General features: G+C 44.0%; 1 protein-coding gene across 5 annotated transcripts; it reads right to left on the minus strand.

Annotated features, from left to right (window-relative positions):
* Positions 1 to 136: 136 nt before the first annotated feature.
* On the minus strand, positions 137 to 17480 carry IFNAR2 (interferon alpha and beta receptor subunit 2). 5 transcript variants are annotated; one of them, XM_075432722.1, is made up of 11 exons: positions 17387 to 17480; positions 15363 to 15691; positions 13727 to 13834; positions 10876 to 10917; positions 9300 to 9429; positions 8967 to 9130; positions 6341 to 6513; positions 4618 to 4780; positions 4051 to 4169; positions 2575 to 2653; positions 760 to 898 (listed from the first exon to the last, which is right to left on the minus strand). In XM_075432722.1, exons 3-11 carry the CDS (start codon positions 13755 to 13757, stop codon positions 852 to 854), a joined length of 948 nt encoding a protein of 315 aa, XP_075288837.1. In that variant the 5' UTR covers positions 13758 to 13834; positions 15363 to 15691; positions 17387 to 17480; the 3' UTR covers positions 760 to 851. The 5 variants fall into 5 exon arrangements, with proteins under 5 accessions (XP_075288829.1, XP_075288810.1, XP_075288817.1 ...); XM_075432714.1 differs by lacking the exon at positions 2575 to 2653 and having other exon boundaries at positions 137 to 898; positions 13727 to 13823; XM_075432695.1 differs by lacking the exon at positions 2575 to 2653 and having other exon boundaries at positions 137 to 898.
* Between the last annotated feature and the right edge of the window lie 1440 nt (positions 17481 to 18920).

The raw sequence follows: 18920 nt of genomic DNA on the forward strand, positions 1-18920 counted from the left end.
TTTCAGAGCAACCCACCAACAGAGCTGAGGAGTAACAGCAGAGTCCTTTCAAATCAGAAACGTAGTCCGAGAGACCAGCCACTCACAGCTCCCTGTACTATGAGCTAGCTTAAAAAAAAGACAAAGACAAGACCTGTATGTTGAGTCCAGAAATAAAGTTGGACAATACCAAGTCAGGTATTACAAAATAATAGTGGTTCTCACTTATTCATCTTCTTATGTATTCAGTTATTTGGTCCGTATCCGAATCTGATGAGTCACTTTCATCAGAAGAATGAGAGGAATTTTGCCATTCACGAGAGCCGTTATGACAGTGTGGTTTCTGCACGCTTTCTGTGTCATCCAGGAATTTTGATTCAAAACCACGAGTACACTGCCAGTCAACAGCACCTTCCTGGGAAGAAAGCAGAGCTGCAGAACTATCCACAGTCTCTTCAGAGGCTCCCAGCATCACAGTTTCTAAGTTAATGGTAAAGCAAGCACTGTTCCTTCGCCTTGAAGAATAGTTACAATTCACCTCAGAGAAAGGATTAAGTAATTCACTGCTTGTGTCTTTGTCTTCTTCAACGTCCATCTCGTGCTCTTCAAAATCTTCTGGGTCAGTGTCCGGATTTTCACTTGCCTGGCTGCTGCTGTCATCACACGGACCATTGGCAGAGTACGGCACGAATACATTTGGCGTGTCAGAGGGATGAGGTACCCTGCTTACAACATCACGCCTTGTATAGTCATGATTACTGATGGCATCACTGTCACTGTCATCGCTGTCATCTTCATCACTGACACCAACACTGGATTCATTTGCCTTTTTTTTCACCTCTTTGTAAATGATCTCTACAGGGGCTACTTCTTCAGGTTCCAGTGTCCAAAGTGAATACGCTAATGTCCTGATGAATACCTAAAAGAGCCAAGTGAATTAAAATAACCCAATCAGCCAAATCTGCACATGCACAGAGAAAAATATGAAAAACACCCAACAAACAGTCATGAAGGTGTCAAACAAATGATTCTTTCTGTGCCACATTTTTGGCTTTTTCTGCAGAGTTCAGGCCTTCTAGGACTGTTCCCTCTTCTCCATTCCTGTAAATATGACAGCTTTCACTACAAATCAAGGCACACAGCCTCAAAGAAGTGACACTAGTGCCAAACAGTGTCAGGTATGAAATGTTTTAATTCTAATTTTCAAGGTATCTTTCTAAGACTAAAAGCTGATTTTAGAAGTGCATCTTAAACCCAAGGTGCGTCTTGCAGCTCTCTATTAGCTCTTGCAATTTTAAGAAAAGAGAAGCCTTACATGGATGATCAATTTTAATGTCCTTTAGACATCTTCCATTTGGAGCAATGATGTATGTATCCTAAGTCCCATTTTCTCAGTTTTACTCTGCACTTCTGAGGATTAGCATTGTGGGAAAAATGTTGACAATAACAAAATTAACCTAAGTCATGTTCAAGGACCTTAGGGATATGAAGATAATGACATAGCAAAGGACAGAAATATGAGGAAAAAAAATCTTAGAAACTGAAAAACAACCATTAGAACTAAACGTAAAATAAGTCATAAAATAAAAGAAAGCAAGCAAAGAAAAAAGTCCCAGAAGTTTTGTTATTTTTTCATGAAATTTAGTGGCAGGTCAGTCTCTTTCTATTAAAATCAAAAAAATAGCTGACTCAGGACTGGCTTCCTCAAGTGCTTAAAACATGACATTTGATCACAGAAGAAGTCAAAGAAAGGTTATTTTATTCAAAATAGTGGAACACTGAGTGATTGATATATTACCACTACCTTTCTTCCTTAAGAAGTCTTCCTTAATCACAGACTTTTTTGCCAATCACTTTACATGACTGCTGAGGACAGCTTAGCATTTGGAAGGTCGTGCAGGTACCGTTTGCCTTGTGTACATGCCCATCCTCTCCTCTACCCCCACCCCAACTAAGTTTTCTTCCAGAGCTATACTGTTTCTTTTCTTTTTCCTTTGCTTTTTGTTTTCATCCAGCTCCAATACTTGCGTAGATTATGACAGCCTGCTCCAGGAGGAAACTATGCCAGCTCTAGATTCTGGCAGAAATAACTTGCATATAAATATCCTTTTTTTCCCTACTAAGTGTTCCACCAACAGGCATCATTCTCACTAATGGCTGTTTATAACAGACTGCAGTAATAAATCACTACTGAGACTGGAGAAGCAAGACAAACATCAGGCTACTCAAAGAAGTGAACGTGAACTCGCTAGTAACAGTTCTAGAACTAACAGCCAGAATACTTCCCTGGCAGGGACCTTGCTGCACATAACTGCATCCCAGTCTACAGTATGAGAAACATGTGAAGGCTGGGGACCTGCAAGGTGTATCGGATTTCAGTAGAGGATTTTTCCTTTGACTGGAAGCCACCGTTGATGTTACAAAGCGGACTTGGGTTTCCTGAGAAACCACGTGCTTTAAAGACTGCTTCCACAAAGCAGTGTCTCATCTCTAGAACGGTCTGTCCTTTGTCTCCTTGTTGAGGTAAACTGAGAGTAAGTTCTTATCTGTTGTGTGTGAGATCATTTCCAACAACCATCCAGATCTTGCTCTTACCACGCTGCTGAAGTTTTACTTTTAGCACTTCCCAGTGCTGTCCTTGACTCCTTTTGTGGACAATCACCATGAAGCATAGCTTTAGAAAAAAAAAAAAAAAGTCCTAGAGTACTAAGAGTGATTCTTCTCTTCTCCAGATGTGCCTAAATAACTGCCCCATGTTTTGGGGATAATGAGACCAAAACTCCCATTTCTCAGCCATTTTTATGCATCACTACAGGAAATATATGCCCATACCCAATTGGGTCTTAAAGCTACCATTTGTCTTTTCAGCTTTTCAGCTTGCTTTCCTATGGAAATGCAACAAAGAAAAATGTTACAGCGGTAATTGTTTGGTTTTTTTTTTTAGAGAGGAGTACAATGCTGCAGGCTGAAATAATGGAGGCAAAATTTGCTAGAAACTGCTTTACTAAGGAGCAACGGATATACATTGCTCCTGAATGTTTTTCAGAGCATCCTTCTTGGTGGAGAACAGGTCTTCTCCCTATGCACTCCACCCAAAAACTGGAGTAGGTTTTTTTGTTTTGGAGTTGCTGCCCTGGCTCAGATAGCAGAATTTTGTCTGCTGCGGGGAAGATTTACATGTAAGGTAATTTTCAAAGGGCAAGGGGTTATTTGGCCTACACTGAGTGCTTTGCTGTAGGACCTAGCCTGCTCCTGTGTAACATAAAGAGTTCATTTAAAGTTACTTTGGGGGGGGGTGGTGTGTCCACTACTGCCTGCCCACTCTAACTTCATGGAATCCTAGAACAGCCCAGGCTGGAAAGGACTTCAAAAGACCATCTGGTCCAACCTTTCACGGGAGAGGGAGCCCATGTGAGATTATCTAGCACCCTGTCCAATTGCATATTGAAAACCTCCAGTGATGATGACTCTGCATCCTTGGGGAGGTTGTTCCACTGACTGATTGTTCTCACTGTATGAAATCTCTCCTGGTGCAACCTGTACCCACTGCCCCTTATCTTGAGAGCCTCTGTCCTGTTTGTAGCTGCTATGTAAGTACTGGACTACTGTGGTGAGGTCCCCTCTGAGCCTTCTCTTCCCCAGGGAGAAAAGACCTAACTCCTTCAGTCTTTCCTCACCGGGCAGGTTCTCCAGCCCTTTGCTTGTCTTCGTGGCCCTCCTCTGGATGCTCTCCAGTCTGTCCATACCTTTCTTGTGCTGTGGAGACAAACTGGACACAGTACTCCAGGTGCGGCCTGACAAGCACTGAGTAGGGTGGGATGATCACATCTGTATCTCTGTTAATAACTTATCACAGAAGTAGCAAGAAATGGTTTTGAAAAAGACTGAATATTTGTTCCGCAGAACAGACAAGACTGAGCAGCCTACAGACTATCTCTGACATAGGTAAACCCCAAATTAAAACATTAGATGTACTTACATAACTTGTACCTAATGCACAGGATTAGAAATTTCAGATGGTAAACTTCCTCCTCCCAACCAGAAAGGTTACATATGAGAAAGATTACATACCAAGGTACTTGGAAGTGATTTTTTTTGAAGAATATAACCTCCTGCATGCATACACTTCAGGACACCAGCTAACACCAGTGAAAAACACACAGCACCTGCAATTGTAACTGTATGATAATCTGCAAGTGAAAAAAACAAACAAATAAACATACATGAATGAAGCTTCCAATGACCGGATTTCATATTTCACATCCGGAACAGCTATTTAGAATCACAGAATAATTTTGGTCAGAAGGGACCTCTGGAGGTCATCTAGACCAAAGTCAAAACATGACCAAATCTCAAATTAGCGACAGGAATTAAAAAAGAAATTACACCATCTTTGATAACTACTTATGCAGTCAGTGGAGATTTGTATGGCTCCCAGGATTACCAACAGATTTGTAGCCCAAAAGTGGATGGGTTTTTATATTTCCCTTACAAAAGCCCACGATGTTTCTCACTCAGAAGGTACTTTCTCTCATGTTATTTTTAGGATGAATTGACTTGTAAATCTTCCTACGTAAAAAGAAAACACTTGCACGTAACCAAGTCACTCAATCCATTCCTGCACCACAGGACAGTTACCTTGTCGAGCTACAGAGTCTGTAGTTACACATTTCCAGGCTGATGAGATGGAATGTTTGTTTAGAGATGCAGTGATCATAACAGACACACAGTAATTTCTATTTGGATACAATTCTTCAATGACAGTATTAAAAATTTCTGCAGTGGTTCTCTCACGTGGCCTCTGGTATGAAAGACAATATTTTAAAGTTAGCTATTTACCTGAAAAGAGATCCCCAGCCACTGACAACACATTACGGCTATCTCAGAGAAACGCAGTAGCATGTGACGCTGCAAAAACTGATGCAGCAACCCAGCGGTTTACCTAGACAACTGCTTCATCTCTAGTTCTAGCTGATGTCAAGATGCCTACCTTGCGCCTGTTTGTGAAATACCGTACCATCAAAGATAAAAGGCCTTCTGTCTCCAACTGTTGGTCATTATATGTCCCCTTGAAGTAGCCTCACATAGATTCTACAGATTTGAAACTGCAAGTGATATTCTGGTTCAGATATCAGGGGAAAAATATCCATGGCAGGCAAGTTGTGGTCCTTCTTCTATGACTCATAGCAGAATGAGTTAGACAGGTTCATTTCCCAGCAGGTACCTCTCTGACCTGCTGTTCAAAACTTCCAGAACCGGCAGTCCATGCTCTGGCTAGGCAACTTACTCCAGTGCTTTGCCAGCCCTCCTATTAATGTCTCTCTTGATGTTTAACCTGAAGTCTGCACAACTGCCAATTTCACTTCACTGTTTTTGGTCACAGTGAATGGTTTATTTCCTCTTTTTTTGTAGTAGATGTTTACATATTCAGAGACTCTGACCTCTAACTGTGCTTTGCTTGCTCACACTAAGTGGTCCCCTATTATTCCAGCATTTCCTCACAGGTCATGTGTCAGGATCCCCCACAGTCCTCACTGTTCATTTTTGGATCCCGCTCAGCTGGTCTGTGCCTTTTCTGAACCCCAGACTGATGCAGGGTAGGTGGGCTTTACAGATACTGAGCACATAAAAATTTGATTTTTTTTTTTAATCTCTCAGCAAGATGCAAGTCATGTTTAGCTTGTAATATTACAGAACATTCTCATCCTTTCTGTCATGTTTAGCTTGTATTATTATAAAATGCTCTCATCCTTTCTGGCAAAACCGCCGCCTGTCTTAGCTGTTACCACTCTACTTCTTACACAGACAATTATTCTTAAGTGTTATGCCTTGCATTTGTCCTTACTGAATTACCTTCTACTATGTTAAATTTCTCCATTTTGTGAGGATCATTTTAAGTTCTAATCAAGCCTATCTACCGCTCTATTTCAGCACACACACACACAAAATAATCAATAGTACTAGACCCAGAACAGGTTGTTTCAGAAACTAACTGGATACATTTTTCCAGGTTGACAGAAAACTACTGAACTGCTTTCCGAACATATTTTCCTATCAGCTGTGCATACAGCTGCTAGTAGTTCCTGCTAAACTGTCTTTCTCTTGTCTTCCCAGAGAATAATCACTTAAGCCAGTGCCCTGCGCTTTATTTCAAGCAGGGATACAGGACAACTAATATTCATCTTTTCGGCTTTCTACTCTGCAGGAAAAGAGAGCTAAGATTATGTTGGCCATGCTCCTTCTTTTCTTCTAAGTTTCTTCTATTCACATATTTGCTTCTGTGAATCTGCTAACCATCAGAGCCACTTTATGCTTTCTGTGCTTCTCCCCTAAAGCACAAATAAAACAAAAAGTTCTTTACCTTATGCTCTCCATCAAGTGTTTTCAGTGTTATCTCATAATCAAGCTCTTTATATATAGCAATTAAAGACAGGAGCTTTTCATTTTCTTTGAAGTGAGAGGTTGGCAGCTTTATGGTGACATTTATGCAGTTTAGACAAGAACTGATATCAACTTCTGGTGGTCCCAGGAATGCTATTGAAAAGAAGAGGAAAAAAAAGATGGAAAAAACATATACTATGTATTCAGTACCAATTATATTTCAGTGATGGATATGTAACTGACTAATCAGTTTCCAGTGTATGTCACTGTTGTAAATCCACAAGGCCTTGCAACATTTTAGTTTCAGTCAAACAATCTTTTCTCACACGACTAGAGTTTAAAAACAGGAGGCAGTGGAAGGGAGGGAAGAAGCAGAAAGGTCACAGAAGGTTTGCTTCAGTTCCACAGAAATGTGAGCTTTTAATCTATTTGAGAGCAAAGCTGAGGTCAATGTATAGGACAAGCTGACTACTTTCTTGCTCATCATCATCTTCTAGTCACTCTCTGGAAGGAATCTCTGTAGAAATTCGTGGCATGTAGCCCTGCACATATTCATATTTGTTTCAAGGAAGGCTACAGGCCTAAACTCGACAGCTGAACTCCGAAGACTAAAAACTCAGAGGATCTAGCATAACATAGTTACACTTTGGTGCGACTTCCACCGAGTTCAAAGTAACCTCTCAAGTTCAAGTGCTCAGAACAAATGTGTCTTTGAAGAGCCATGCAAACTAATTCTCTGCTCTTTCCAAAACTACACATCCATCAAGATCAGAGGAACTTCCGTAATGAATCAAGCCTAAGACCTTCTTTCGTTGAACACAGGAAAGAAGTAGGAATGTTGAAAAACGGTGTGAGAACAAACTATCTCAATAATCCTCCATTTCTGTGTAGTACAACGTGGGGGGAAAAAAACATGAAAATTTAGAGAGTTCACACTTCACTCTTGTCTTTTCCAGAAGCATGTACATTTTGATTCAGGTGGGGACTGGTTTGTTAACGTCTGCAAAATTCAAAAAGGCGATATACACTTGCTAACTACTTCTGTTCCTTAATAGGGTAGAAAGAAAAAAAAAGTTTAATATTTAAAACAAATGCGAGCTTTCATCTACTGTCAAACAGGAAAGCAGGTCCAAGTCAAATGCCTGAACACCTACTCCTTTCTTATCTTTTGTTTTAAGTTACAAATAAACATTAGCTTAAATCTGGTTACAGCCAGATGGGTCGTTCTCCTGGCTCTTTTTTAAGAAGCCTTTCTGTCTTTGCTCAAATCCATCTGTCTACAGGAGTGAGATTCCACTGTAGGCAATTGAAAGTAGATACCAACTACAGTCAGTAGGGAAATATCTCAGAGTATTGATCCTTTCCTATTCAGGCACTGTATAACAAAAAAAGGACTTAATCTAAGTCCCATGCCCTGGAAAACATGACTTCACTCAGCTGCTTACAGTTTGAACTAGAGAACTACTAGAAAAACATCCAATTTCAATTTACAAGTTGTCAGTGATGGACAATCAGTCAGACCACCTGACAGTTTGTTCCAGTGGTCAATTAAAAATATGCCTCTTGTTCCTAGCTAAAATTTATCTAGTTTCAGCTCACAGTCAGGGCATGCTGCTACGCTTTGTTTACAAGACTGAAGAAGCCTGCCACCATATTAACTAGTGGTCAGTGCACCTTCTGATCCTTCTCTTTATTAAGCTAACCGCTAAAAGACTGAAAGCCTCCACCTCAGAGGGATGCTCTCAAATGCTCCAGTTATCCTTGCGGCTATTCTTCCCATCCTCTCCAATTTGTCATCATTTCTGAGACTAAAAATGGACACAGCAGCGGCCACCTCTGTGCCAAATTCAGAGGTAACATGATGTATTTCTCCTCCATAGCCCTCCAGTTGGAGGGTACACTCATTACCTTTGGTGAAAGTCAAGTAAAGGAAGCTTTTCCAGACTGAGCGAGCTGGATTACTATAAAGTTACAAAAAGCATATATTGTCAGTAACTTTAGTCTCAGCACATCACTTTAATCATTGAGCTTTCTAAACAGATGTTCCTCAATCTCTGTCTCTGTTACTTCAAAACCAAATACTAAACACAACTAAGGGTGAAGCCACCCCTGGCATTAGAAGATGTCACAGCTAATCAGCAACTTCTCTCAGCAACGAAAGGGAAGAGTAGGCTGATGAACAAACAAATAAATCTCTTCCGCTACACCTAGTGCAGACATGGTATTTCTTTAACTCTTAACACTGACTACTTGAAGACATAAAAACAAAAAAAACCCCACCACAACATTAAGTTACATATCTCATGCACTCAGAGATTTTTACTTTGTGCTTGTCAATGCTTGTACACGATGCTATTTCCTCCATATTTATATATATTTATCTCAAAACCAGAGCCTTGTCCATTTATCAGTATTGTAGCCACAAGCTATCTGTATATTCTATGTCTTGTAACTGATATATGATAGATTATACACCAATTCATATCTTAAAGGAATAAGCTACCAACCAAGTTTGTTTGGAGTGCCTTACTGTAAAGCTAGCAGAATACCATTTATACATCAGCTAGGAAGAAAAACTACTAAAATGAATAAAACAGAGAACTTACTATCAGTATATGGTGTAAAACGAAGTACAGAAGAATTGAAAACTTCAGTTCCTATGAAGCTCTGAACCAGTGCAGAATACTGAGTGAAAGCCTTTTCAAAGTCATCTGTCAGATTACAGAAGAGTTGCGTAGTATCTGAACATTGTTTAGCAGTCTTCCAGTTCCTGTAAACCAAAACAAGTTAAAAAAAAGATTAAAATAATCTATCTGGTTTCTCTGATACACGAAAGCACTGGGGAGGTGGGAAGCACTTCTGAGTGGAAAAACAGACAAACAAACAAGAAAAGCCCAGTCAGTATTTTGAGTAGATAAACATCACAAAATAAGACTTGCCTGCGGTCAGTGTACACCACACGATAGTATGCTGGCACAGTTGGATCACTTTTTGCCTGCCAGTACAACATGTGCTGAAAATTGCGAGATTCCATGTGTAAGCTGTGAGGTGCCCTCCCCAGAAATCTTTCTAGAAAGGGAAAAAAAAACCCCACAAACAACCCACCAATGTAAACGGCAAACAAATGTGAGATTGCAACAATTCTAATCAATAAACCCAATTAGAGCAGTACAGTACTTGCCCCAAAATAAAGCACCCACAGAACAGAGAACCGAGTTCAGCACAATAGAAACAACAATGCAAAGGACTGTCCTCCTGTATTATATTTCTAATAAGTTCTTTCTTCAAAAAGCACTGTTTGGTTTGGCCTGGATAAATGCCAGGTGCCCATCAAAATCACTCTATCACTCCCCTCCTCAGCCGGACAGGGGACAGGAAATGTGATGAAAGGCTCGAGGGTTGAGACAAGGACAGGGAGAGATCACTCACCAATTACTGTCATGGGCAAAACAGACTGAACTTGGGGAGAGAAGGGAGTTTAATTTATCACCAATCAAATGAGAGCAGGATAGTGAGAAATAAATCCAGATCTTACAACACCTTCCCCCCACCCCTCCCTTCTTCCCGGGCTCAGCTTCACTCCCGTTTCTCTCCCTCCTCCCCCCAAGCGGCGCAGGGGGACCAGGAATGGGGGTTACAGTCAGTTCATCACATGTTGTCTCTGCCGCTCCTTGTCCCTCGGGGGAAGGACTCCTCACACTCTACCCCTGCCCTCTCACGGGAGACAGTTCTACACAGACTTCTCCAGCGCGAGTCCTTCCCACGGGCTGCAGCTCTGCACGAACTGCCCCAGCGTGCGTCCTTCCCACAGGGTGCAGTCCTTCAGGAACAGGCTGCTCCAGCATGGGTCCCTCACGGGGTCACAAGCCCTGCCAGCAAACCTGCTCCAGCGTGGGCTCCTCTCTCAACGGGTCCGCAAGTCCTGGCAGGAGCCTGCTCCAGCATGGGCTCCCCACAGGGTCACAGCTCCTTCAGGCATCCACCTGCTCCAGCGTGAGGTCCCTTCCATGGGCTACAGGTGGACATCTGCTACACCGTGGACCTCCATGGGCTGCAGGGGGACAGCCTGCCTCACCATGGTCTTCATCATGGGCTGTAGGAGAAAACTCTCTGCTCCGGCATCTCGAGTACCTCCTCCCCCTCCTTCTTCACAAACTTTGGTGTCTGCAGAGTTGTTTCTGTCACATCATCTCAGTCCTCTCTCTTGACTGCCGTTTCGCCGCAGGTTTTTTTCCCCTTCTTAGATATGTTATCACAGAGGCGCTACCACCATCGCTGATGGGCTTGGCCTTGGCCAGCACCAGGTCCATCTTAGAGCCGGCTGGCACTGGCTCTACCAGACATGGGGGAAGCTTCTCGCAGCTTCTCACAGAAGCCACCCCTATAGCCCCCCTGCTACCAAAACCTCGCCACTCAAACCCTTAACAGCATAAAGTTGTAAAATAATGCTTGGTGAGAACATGCAGTTTTTTTGAACTGTTAGGAAAAGCATTTGAAGACAATAAAACCTCTTACCAGGCAAGCTGCAACAAGCTGTGGACAGAATGGTGATGTACACTAGAAAATGAAACTATGTATTAGTGCATTTGTATTTTTACAATATATGATTACTAGCTTACTATGGGCAATATTATTTTGCAACAGTTAGAGACAATACTCATCATTCCCTCAGTAGAACTGTTTCTTTCCTTCACATCATCTTCCTAATCCTTTCCTCTGCCCAACCCTCCTTCTCCAGAGCATGGGACGTCCCCTTCCAATCTCTGTCATTAATTCAAGGCTCCTAGGACCTACTTCTTTGATAACTACACTGTGGTTCTGGCTTATGCTGATCCCTGCCAGATGAGGTTCAAGACTCTGTGTGAATAAATGTACTTAAGATATTCCTATCAAATACTGTCTTAGAGGTTTCTGACTATATTTCAGGTAGCGTGCTCTGTCTATTAAATACCATTTTAAGCACAACAAGAATCTTAAAACTGGTCTGGGAAAAGATACAATTACTGCTTGAAGAACATTATTTAATCATCTTCACAGATGTCCTTCTTTGCTAAATGTGGGGCGTCCTCAAGGCTGTAGTTTAACAGCTTTGGTATATAACTCACTATCCTTCTTGAGTTAATTCCTGTAACTCCCTATTTCAGGCTCTATTTCATGACCCCCTCTCTATTTTGTGTCCTGTTTCTGCAACATTTCCCTGTGGGTGTTTAACTCTACAGCATTCTATTCTCTGCCTGCAAAAGAACAGAAAAAAACCCACCAACACATATTGCAAGACTTCTCCTATTACAGGACGTGGTTAAGGCCTGTCAGTCAAGCCTACTGTCCAAGTAATCCCTTGAACCCGGCCTTCTTGCAGATCCTGACATTGTGGAGGTCCCCACATCTTCTTGTATAACCTCCATAAAAGACCGTTCGTTTACCCAGACTCTCACTGTATCCAGAATTCTTTTCCTTGACTAACCCAGTCTCACATCATTCATATCTTTTCAGAATGGTGCTTCAAGATACGCTTGAAATTATTGTTCTGACCCTTCAAACTTTTTTCTCAAGATCCTTTAGTTCATTTCTGCTTTCTGAGAGCAACAAATATAAACTTCCTGAGGTCATTTTAAAGGCATTTTGTGGCCTATCCTCTTACTGATGAGATGCCAACTCCCATACTCAGTTGGCCAAAGAAGTTATTAGTTTAATTTCAAACATGCATGCTTTTTCTCATGCTTTAGATTAACTCCCTGGAAATAGCAAAATTACTTCATTGTTTTTCCTAAAACTCTTCTCCGTGAGCTCTCTTTTGTCTTGACACCTAAACCCTCTACCCAAAAATACGTCAATACCCAAAACACCACTGGCCTGATACCTCTGTTGAACTGTGCTGATTAATTCTGCCTTAACATGCTCTTTATTCTCCTCAGCTCACTTAGGATGGTAACTTCTGTAGCATGAAGAATGTCTTTGACGTCACATTTGTACACCAACCAACTAACACAGTAGCACTCTGGTCCACAACCGAAGTTCTCAAGCGACACACTGTGACAAATAATGTAAGAGAACTATGTGATGTGTGAACAAGATGGGCCACAGTAAGAATGACCGTGAAAAGAGAAAAGAAATCTGGGACATACCTTATAAAAAATTAAAACAATCTTTATGGAGATCTACAAATAACGGATAGGACTGGACTAGCACACAAGCTGAGGCTGGAAGGGACCTTCAAAGGTCATCCAGTCCTGCCCCTAACTATGTGAAACATGGTATCAGAATACATATTCCTGGTCAATTTGAGGGGATTCAGAACAGTACTGGGTCAGTGGGAACTGTCCTGTCCCAGACACACTGGGAGAATTCCCCAATGCATTAACGCACTTTTACGTCCTTATCTACTTTTGGAGAGTAGTGGAAGAGGAAAGGAAAAAATTCCTACTCAATGAATTAAATAAAGAGGTATCTGCACAATATCTTTATGGCTGCAGACAAGTGCCTTGAAAAATTGCCCTTTGATTCGCAGTGGGCACACACAGAAGTACACACAAATACACTTAGGCACCTAAGTTTGTTGCAATCATTTGGGATGGATACTTTGCCAAGTCTCTCTCATAAATCTGGCTCTTTGGACATCTGTCTCACAAATATTAAGCTATGCGCCCAGCATCCCCTCTGAAAGTAGATGCAAGAGATTAAGCAGCTCACTTGAGCTGCACATGCAGCAAGTATGTATTACCACAAGACTGAAAACTCATCTCTCTCAAGCTTCATTTTGCCATTCAAAGCACAGACATCCTCTCTCTTTTGCCATTCTCTCTTATGCTGGCCACACCTCACTAGTGTCAGCCGTCTTGCTGACGTATTTCCTGTTGACATCAATGTTTTTCTATTCTGTCCGTATTTGTGATTTTTAACTGCCTCTCCCCAACCAAAATATAAAAACCAAATTCTGTTTGTCTAGAGTTCAAACTGTCTCAGAACTTTGTTTCAACAAACATTTTCAGCAAAGACAGCTGGAGAGTTGCAAAATTTTGTAGGTTATGCTCTTATGTAAGAGAGACAGACAAGAAAATAAATCTTAGACCAAACAACTGGGAGACTTAAGACTGCAGAAATAAAGATGAACTAAGAGTTCACTGGACATTCAGAGAGGCAGAATGCAGTATGCTGTTTCAAAGCGTTTCTTTCTTATGGGAAAATCCTGTTTTATGTGTAGAATGGAGTATGTTAATATAATACACTAGATCCTTGATTCAGTGAATTATTCCAGATAGAGCTCTATAATAACATGATGGTATCTTACTTCAGTAACTCAGAAAGAGTCTTGGTGAAAAATTAGCAGTACTACTCCTCTTACAATCTAAAGGTACAGGCAACTTACCAAGTTGATAAAAATGCATTGGTCCATCCATCAGTGTTCCCACAGTGATTAAGAAATATAATCTACTGATTGTAAAATAAACATTTTGCTTCTGTATCTGCAAACACACTAAAAACAATCACATTCAGCAAATCATCTTAGTAAATTACTTGCAAGTAAAAAGAGGTTGAGGTACAAGGGTACAAGGGTACAACCTCTTCAATGTTTGGGGTGAGGCAGTGGTACTGAAACAGTTACTGTTATGGGGGTGGAAGTGAGGCAAGGATCCTCAGATTAGACAGGCAATGTTACGACAATACCACTTTTCTTTTTTTCCACACAGAAAGGGCTCTTACCATTTCAAATAAATACAGAAAGCATTGTATGATTATTCATATTAATTTTGCATGAAGATAGCAAATCTGAAAATTCTATGCCGCTTACTCCAACTTCTTAAATACAATGAAAATAAAAATTGCTTGGCTTTATTTGAAATATTACAAGAACCCATCGCTGTTTTAAAAAGTGTTTCCAGAAAGAGAGATCAAGAGGGAGATTAGGAAAAAAACAATTATAAAATTATTAATTATAAGGAAGTTATGAAGCTTATGTTACCATTTTTAATACATAAAATCTATTAAAATGTTCCCTCTCCTCAATGTTGTTATTTTATTCTATTAACCTCATAGCATTAATATTTGCAGGATCTGGTTTTGAACTACAGGCAAAATACTAAGGAACAACTGTGAATCTACAGGCAGCTGGGCATGGGTATCACTATTTCCAAAGAATCTTCTCCTCGGGTTTAATACAAATAAACTGTTTTTTAATTTAAAATTATTTTAAAATACAACTTATTTTCTCTGCAAAACAAAACAGCTTAAAATTTAAAATCCTGACAAAGCATACTAAGGTGAAACAATACAGTATGTTAAAAACAGGAGAGTTTAAAAAACCCTTATCTGAGATCTAAACCTTCCTCTGCTCAAAGTTTTAGCATGACTACAGGAAATCACTGGATAAATGTTGAGAACCTGTGTCTGTGCAACTGATAATTGTAATTCCGCAGATGAAGAGAACATTCTTTTCATTTCAGTTTGGTTCATTTTATTAATTCATTCAAACATGAGGAATATTTAGGAGATATAAAATACCAGTCTTCCTCATTTCAATCAAAATTAAAAACGGTGGATAAGAAGATAAGATTCACTAGTTACAAAATCTTTAATTTTATCACTGATATTAGCAAACTGGAAAGCGATTAAGTAACATGTATCTATCAAGTCCATTTAGTTTTGGCACTAGTGAACATGACAGAAGATAAAATAATTTGACTTTCTCATTCAGATCAAGCTTATGGATTACACAAGTAGAAAAAAAAAATCTTCCTACTTCAGCAAGGTTACCAGCTTTGTTCAGAAGTCACACAGAAACCTAAAGCCAACAAGTGTTACTTTCACAGTCACTTCAAAGAACAGTTACACCTGCAGGATCTGATTTTTCAGGCTATTCAAAATTTTCTCTTAAGCAGAAAACTTTGAGGATCCCGAATTCACTTGGCAAAATACTTCCTTTATGTCTTAATCCTTGCAATTTATCACAAGACATGTTCAAAGCACTCTATATACAGTATTATGCAATGGATGTATTCGCTTACCTTTGATTCTTGCTGTGCATGCTGTCACAAATAACAACTATCCCACTCGTGGAATCTGAAGTGACTCATGCATAGCTCTGTGTGCTGAACAACACGTCTCTTACACGATGCATATTCAAAGTCAAGTTATGTGTTAACACCTTCGAATATGTAAGAAAAAAGTGGCAAAACAGGTTTATCTCTGAGTTTGCACAGTTGTCTAAATTTGTATGTCCTCTGCAGATCTACCAATGCCAGTGAAATTCCAGGGGAAATTCCTGGGGAAAACCATTTCTGTCAGAACTCTGAATGGCTTTTGTTACTCTTCTTCTTCAGAGCTTCAGCAATCCCTGGAAAGAAGCCACGGAAACTCTCGTCAGTCCAGCATCTGCTCACTTCACCAGTGTGCTCTCACAGTAACTCTCCTGGGAGCCGCCTGAAGCCCCCAGTGCTTTCAAAACTCGGCTTCACAGTTCCACATCATCTTCAGAGGCAGCTCATTTTTAACCGGAGTTCAGGCCAGGTTGTTTTGTACTTGCTCCCAATCAGAAAAAAAGCAGGCTTTGAAGTTTTGAAAGTCACCGGCCTGTGTTTCAGAAAAGCTCCACATCAGTAGAGCAGATAACACATCCTGTTCTTTGAAACAAGCACACAGCACGTTTATTTACAGAAATCTACTTATCTGGATACTGAGAGACGGACAGACACGACATGTTTCAGGCAGAGGAATCAGCAGAGGAATGTTCTAAACCCGCACAGGTAACCCAATGCACGGACCAACTCTCCTACCGAAACCATGCAACCTGGGGAATTGCTCTGTGGGCTGGGACGCCGTGCCCACGCTCCGTTCCTGGCTTTGCTGAGGCCTGCGGACGAGTCGCTTCTAAGGATGTCCACATCATTTCAGCTTCATAACCCCGGCCCATCACCCAGAAGCCCGCTTCCCATAGGCTGCCAGCAGTGCCCCGGGTGAGCTGGCCGTGGCCCCGGGGGGACGAGCAGCCTTTGCCCCGCACCAACGGGCGCCTTGGCACAGCCGGCGCGACAACGGAACGCCTGTCGCAACAGCAAGCCCCGTCAGAGCCTACCGCCGCGTAGCCTTCCTCACGAATTCCCAGCCCCGGGCGACGTGATTACCCACGCCGAAACTGGCCCCGGTGCGCCTCACAGAATCACAGAATGGTCGGGGTTGGAAGGGACCTCTGTGGGTCATCTAGTCCAACCCCCCTGCCGAAGCAGGGTCACCCAGAGCAGGCTGCACAGGACCTCGTCCAGGCGGGTCTTGAGTATCTCCAGAGAAGGAGACTCCACAACCTCCCTGGGCAGCCTGTTCCAGGGCTCCATCACCCTCAGAGGGAAGAAGTTCTTCCTCATGTTCAGACAGAACTTCCTATGCTTCAATTTGTACCCGTTGTCCCTTGTCCTGTCGCTGGGCACCACTGAAAAGAGTTTGGCCCTGTCCTCCTGACAGCCACCCTTCAGATATTTATAAGCATTTGTAAGGTCCCCTCTCAGCCTTCTCTTCTTCAGGCTGAACAAGCCCAGCTCCCTCAGCCTCTCCTCGCAGGAGAGATGCTCCAGTCCCCTCATCATCCTCGTAGCCCTCCGCTGGACTCTCTCCAGTAGCTCCCCACAGAGCATCGCGAGGGGCAGCTCCGCACCCAGCGACGCTGCCGACGAGACGGCCCTGACAACCCGCTGTTTTCACGCGCGACTCCGCTGCTGTCACGCCAAAACCTGCCGCGGGGGACGCGGGTTTCGGCCAGCAGTGGCCTCCGCAACGCGCCCGGGGAAGCACCGACGGAAACCAGAGGCCTTTCCAGGAAACCCCGGCGGCCGGCCGCAGCTCGGGGAGCCAGGCCCGGCACCCAAACACCTCCCCGCCCTTCCCAGGGAGACGGGGTTGGCGGCCCGGGCCCCGCGGCGGTGAGCGCCCGCCCTCCTCTAACGGAACGGCCCCAGCGCCCACCCCGCGGGCGGCGACCCGAGCGGGGCAGGGGGACACGCCGACGCCGACGCCGACGCCGCCGCCGCCCCAGCCGTACCTGGCAGCCCGCAGCGTCCCTCCGGGCCCAGCTCCGCGCCGGCTCCCCATCGCTCCCCGGCCCCGCCCCGCGAAGAGCCGCCGAACGCGAAATGGCGGAGGGGGCGCTGCGGCGCGGGGCGCGCGGCTGGCCCCGCCCCCTCGCCCGGCCCGCGGCGCGGGGCAGAGTCCCTTAGCGCCGCTGGGCGCCGCTCCGCGGCGGCCGGAGGCGGCCCTGGCGGAGCGCCGCGTACTTCCCCGCACCGGCGGGAGAACCGGCTTCTGCCCGCGTTTCCCCGTGTGATGCCCGGCCCAGCCCGGCCCGGCCCTGGCCTCCGCCGGTTGTCGTGGAGGGAGTCTCGGCGGGGAGCTGCGGAACCGCTCGCTGATGCCCTCCCTCGTCCTCGGTGTGGGAGCTGGGGTGCTGCCGCGGGGTGTTTCAGAAATAAATACTCGGAAATAGTCTCCTTGGCGGGAACCCGAGCGGGTGAGGCGTCCTCTGTCCGAGTGTTATCCCACAGTGGAAACAGCAGTAGTGTGGTATTAGGTAATCTCCTCCTTGGCAGGCTGGAGAGAGCTGGGCCTGCGGGAACCGCATGAAGTTCACCAAGGCCAAATGCAAGGTCCTGCACGTGGGTCGGGGCAATCCCAAACACAAAAGTACAGGCTGGGCAGAGAGTGGCTTGAGAGCAGCCCTGAAGAGAAGGACTTGGGAGTACTGGTGGATGAGAAGCTCAACATGAGCCGGCAATGTGCGCTTGCAGCCCAGAAGCCAACTGTATCCTGGGCTGCATCAAGAGCAGCATGGCCAGTAGGGTAAGGGAGGGGATTCTGACCCTTTACTCTGCTCTCGTGAGACCCCACCTGGAGTCCTGTGTCCAGCTCTGGAGGCCCCAACATAAGAAGGACATGGATGTGTTGGAGCGGGTCCAGAGGAGGGCCACGAAGATGATCAGAGGGCTGGAGCACCTCTCCTACAAGGACAGGCTAAGAGAGTTGGGGCTGTTCAGCCTGGAGAAGAGAAGGCTCTGCAGTGACCTTATAGCAGCCTTCCAGTAGCTGAAGGGGCCTACAGGGAGGATGGAGAGGGGCTTTTCACAAGAGTGTAGTGATAGGACAAGGGGGAATGGCTGTAAACTAAAAGAGGGCAGATTTAGATTAGATATTAGGAAGAAATTCTTTAGTGTGAGGGTGGTGAGGCCCTGGCACAGGTTGCCCAGAGAAGCTGTGGCTGCCCCCTCCCTGGAAGTGTTCAAGGCCAGGTTGGATGGAGCTCTGAGCAGCCTGGTCTGGTGGAAGGTGTCCCTGGTCATGGCAGGGGGGTTGGAACCAGATGATCTTTAAGATCCCTTCCAACCCTTACCATTCTGTGATTCTATAACAGCCTGTATCACGTCATGCAAGGGATCTTGGTGAGAAGATCTTGGTACCTACCTGAGGCGAGCAATGGGTAAGAAACCAGGTCTGGTTAGCGGCCATGTCGCACGGCACCTGCGGCCTTGCTGACTACACCTCCACGCCCGACTGCCTCTCCTTCTTCACTGCCGGAGACACGT

Source organism: Opisthocomus hoazin, chromosome 1 (genome assembly GCF_030867145.1).
Source record: "Opisthocomus hoazin isolate bOpiHoa1 chromosome 1, bOpiHoa1.hap1, whole genome shotgun sequence".
NCBI lineage: Eukaryota > Metazoa > Chordata > Aves > Opisthocomiformes > Opisthocomidae > Opisthocomus > Opisthocomus hoazin.

Excerpts from the sequence above, each read along its gene's own strand:
- IFNAR2 (XM_075432714.1), bottom strand. The coding sequence starts at position 13,757 with ATGGATGGACCAATGCATTTTTATCAACTTG. Across the intron at positions 10,918-13,726 it reads AATGCATTTTTATCAACTTG|TGTACATCACCATTCTGTCC; the intron begins GTAAGTTGCCTG and ends TTCATTTTCTAG. Across the intron at positions 9,430-10,875 it reads AGCTTGTTGCAGCTTGCCTG|AAAGATTTCTGGGGAGGGCA; the intron begins GTAAGAGGTTTT and ends TTCCCTTTCTAG.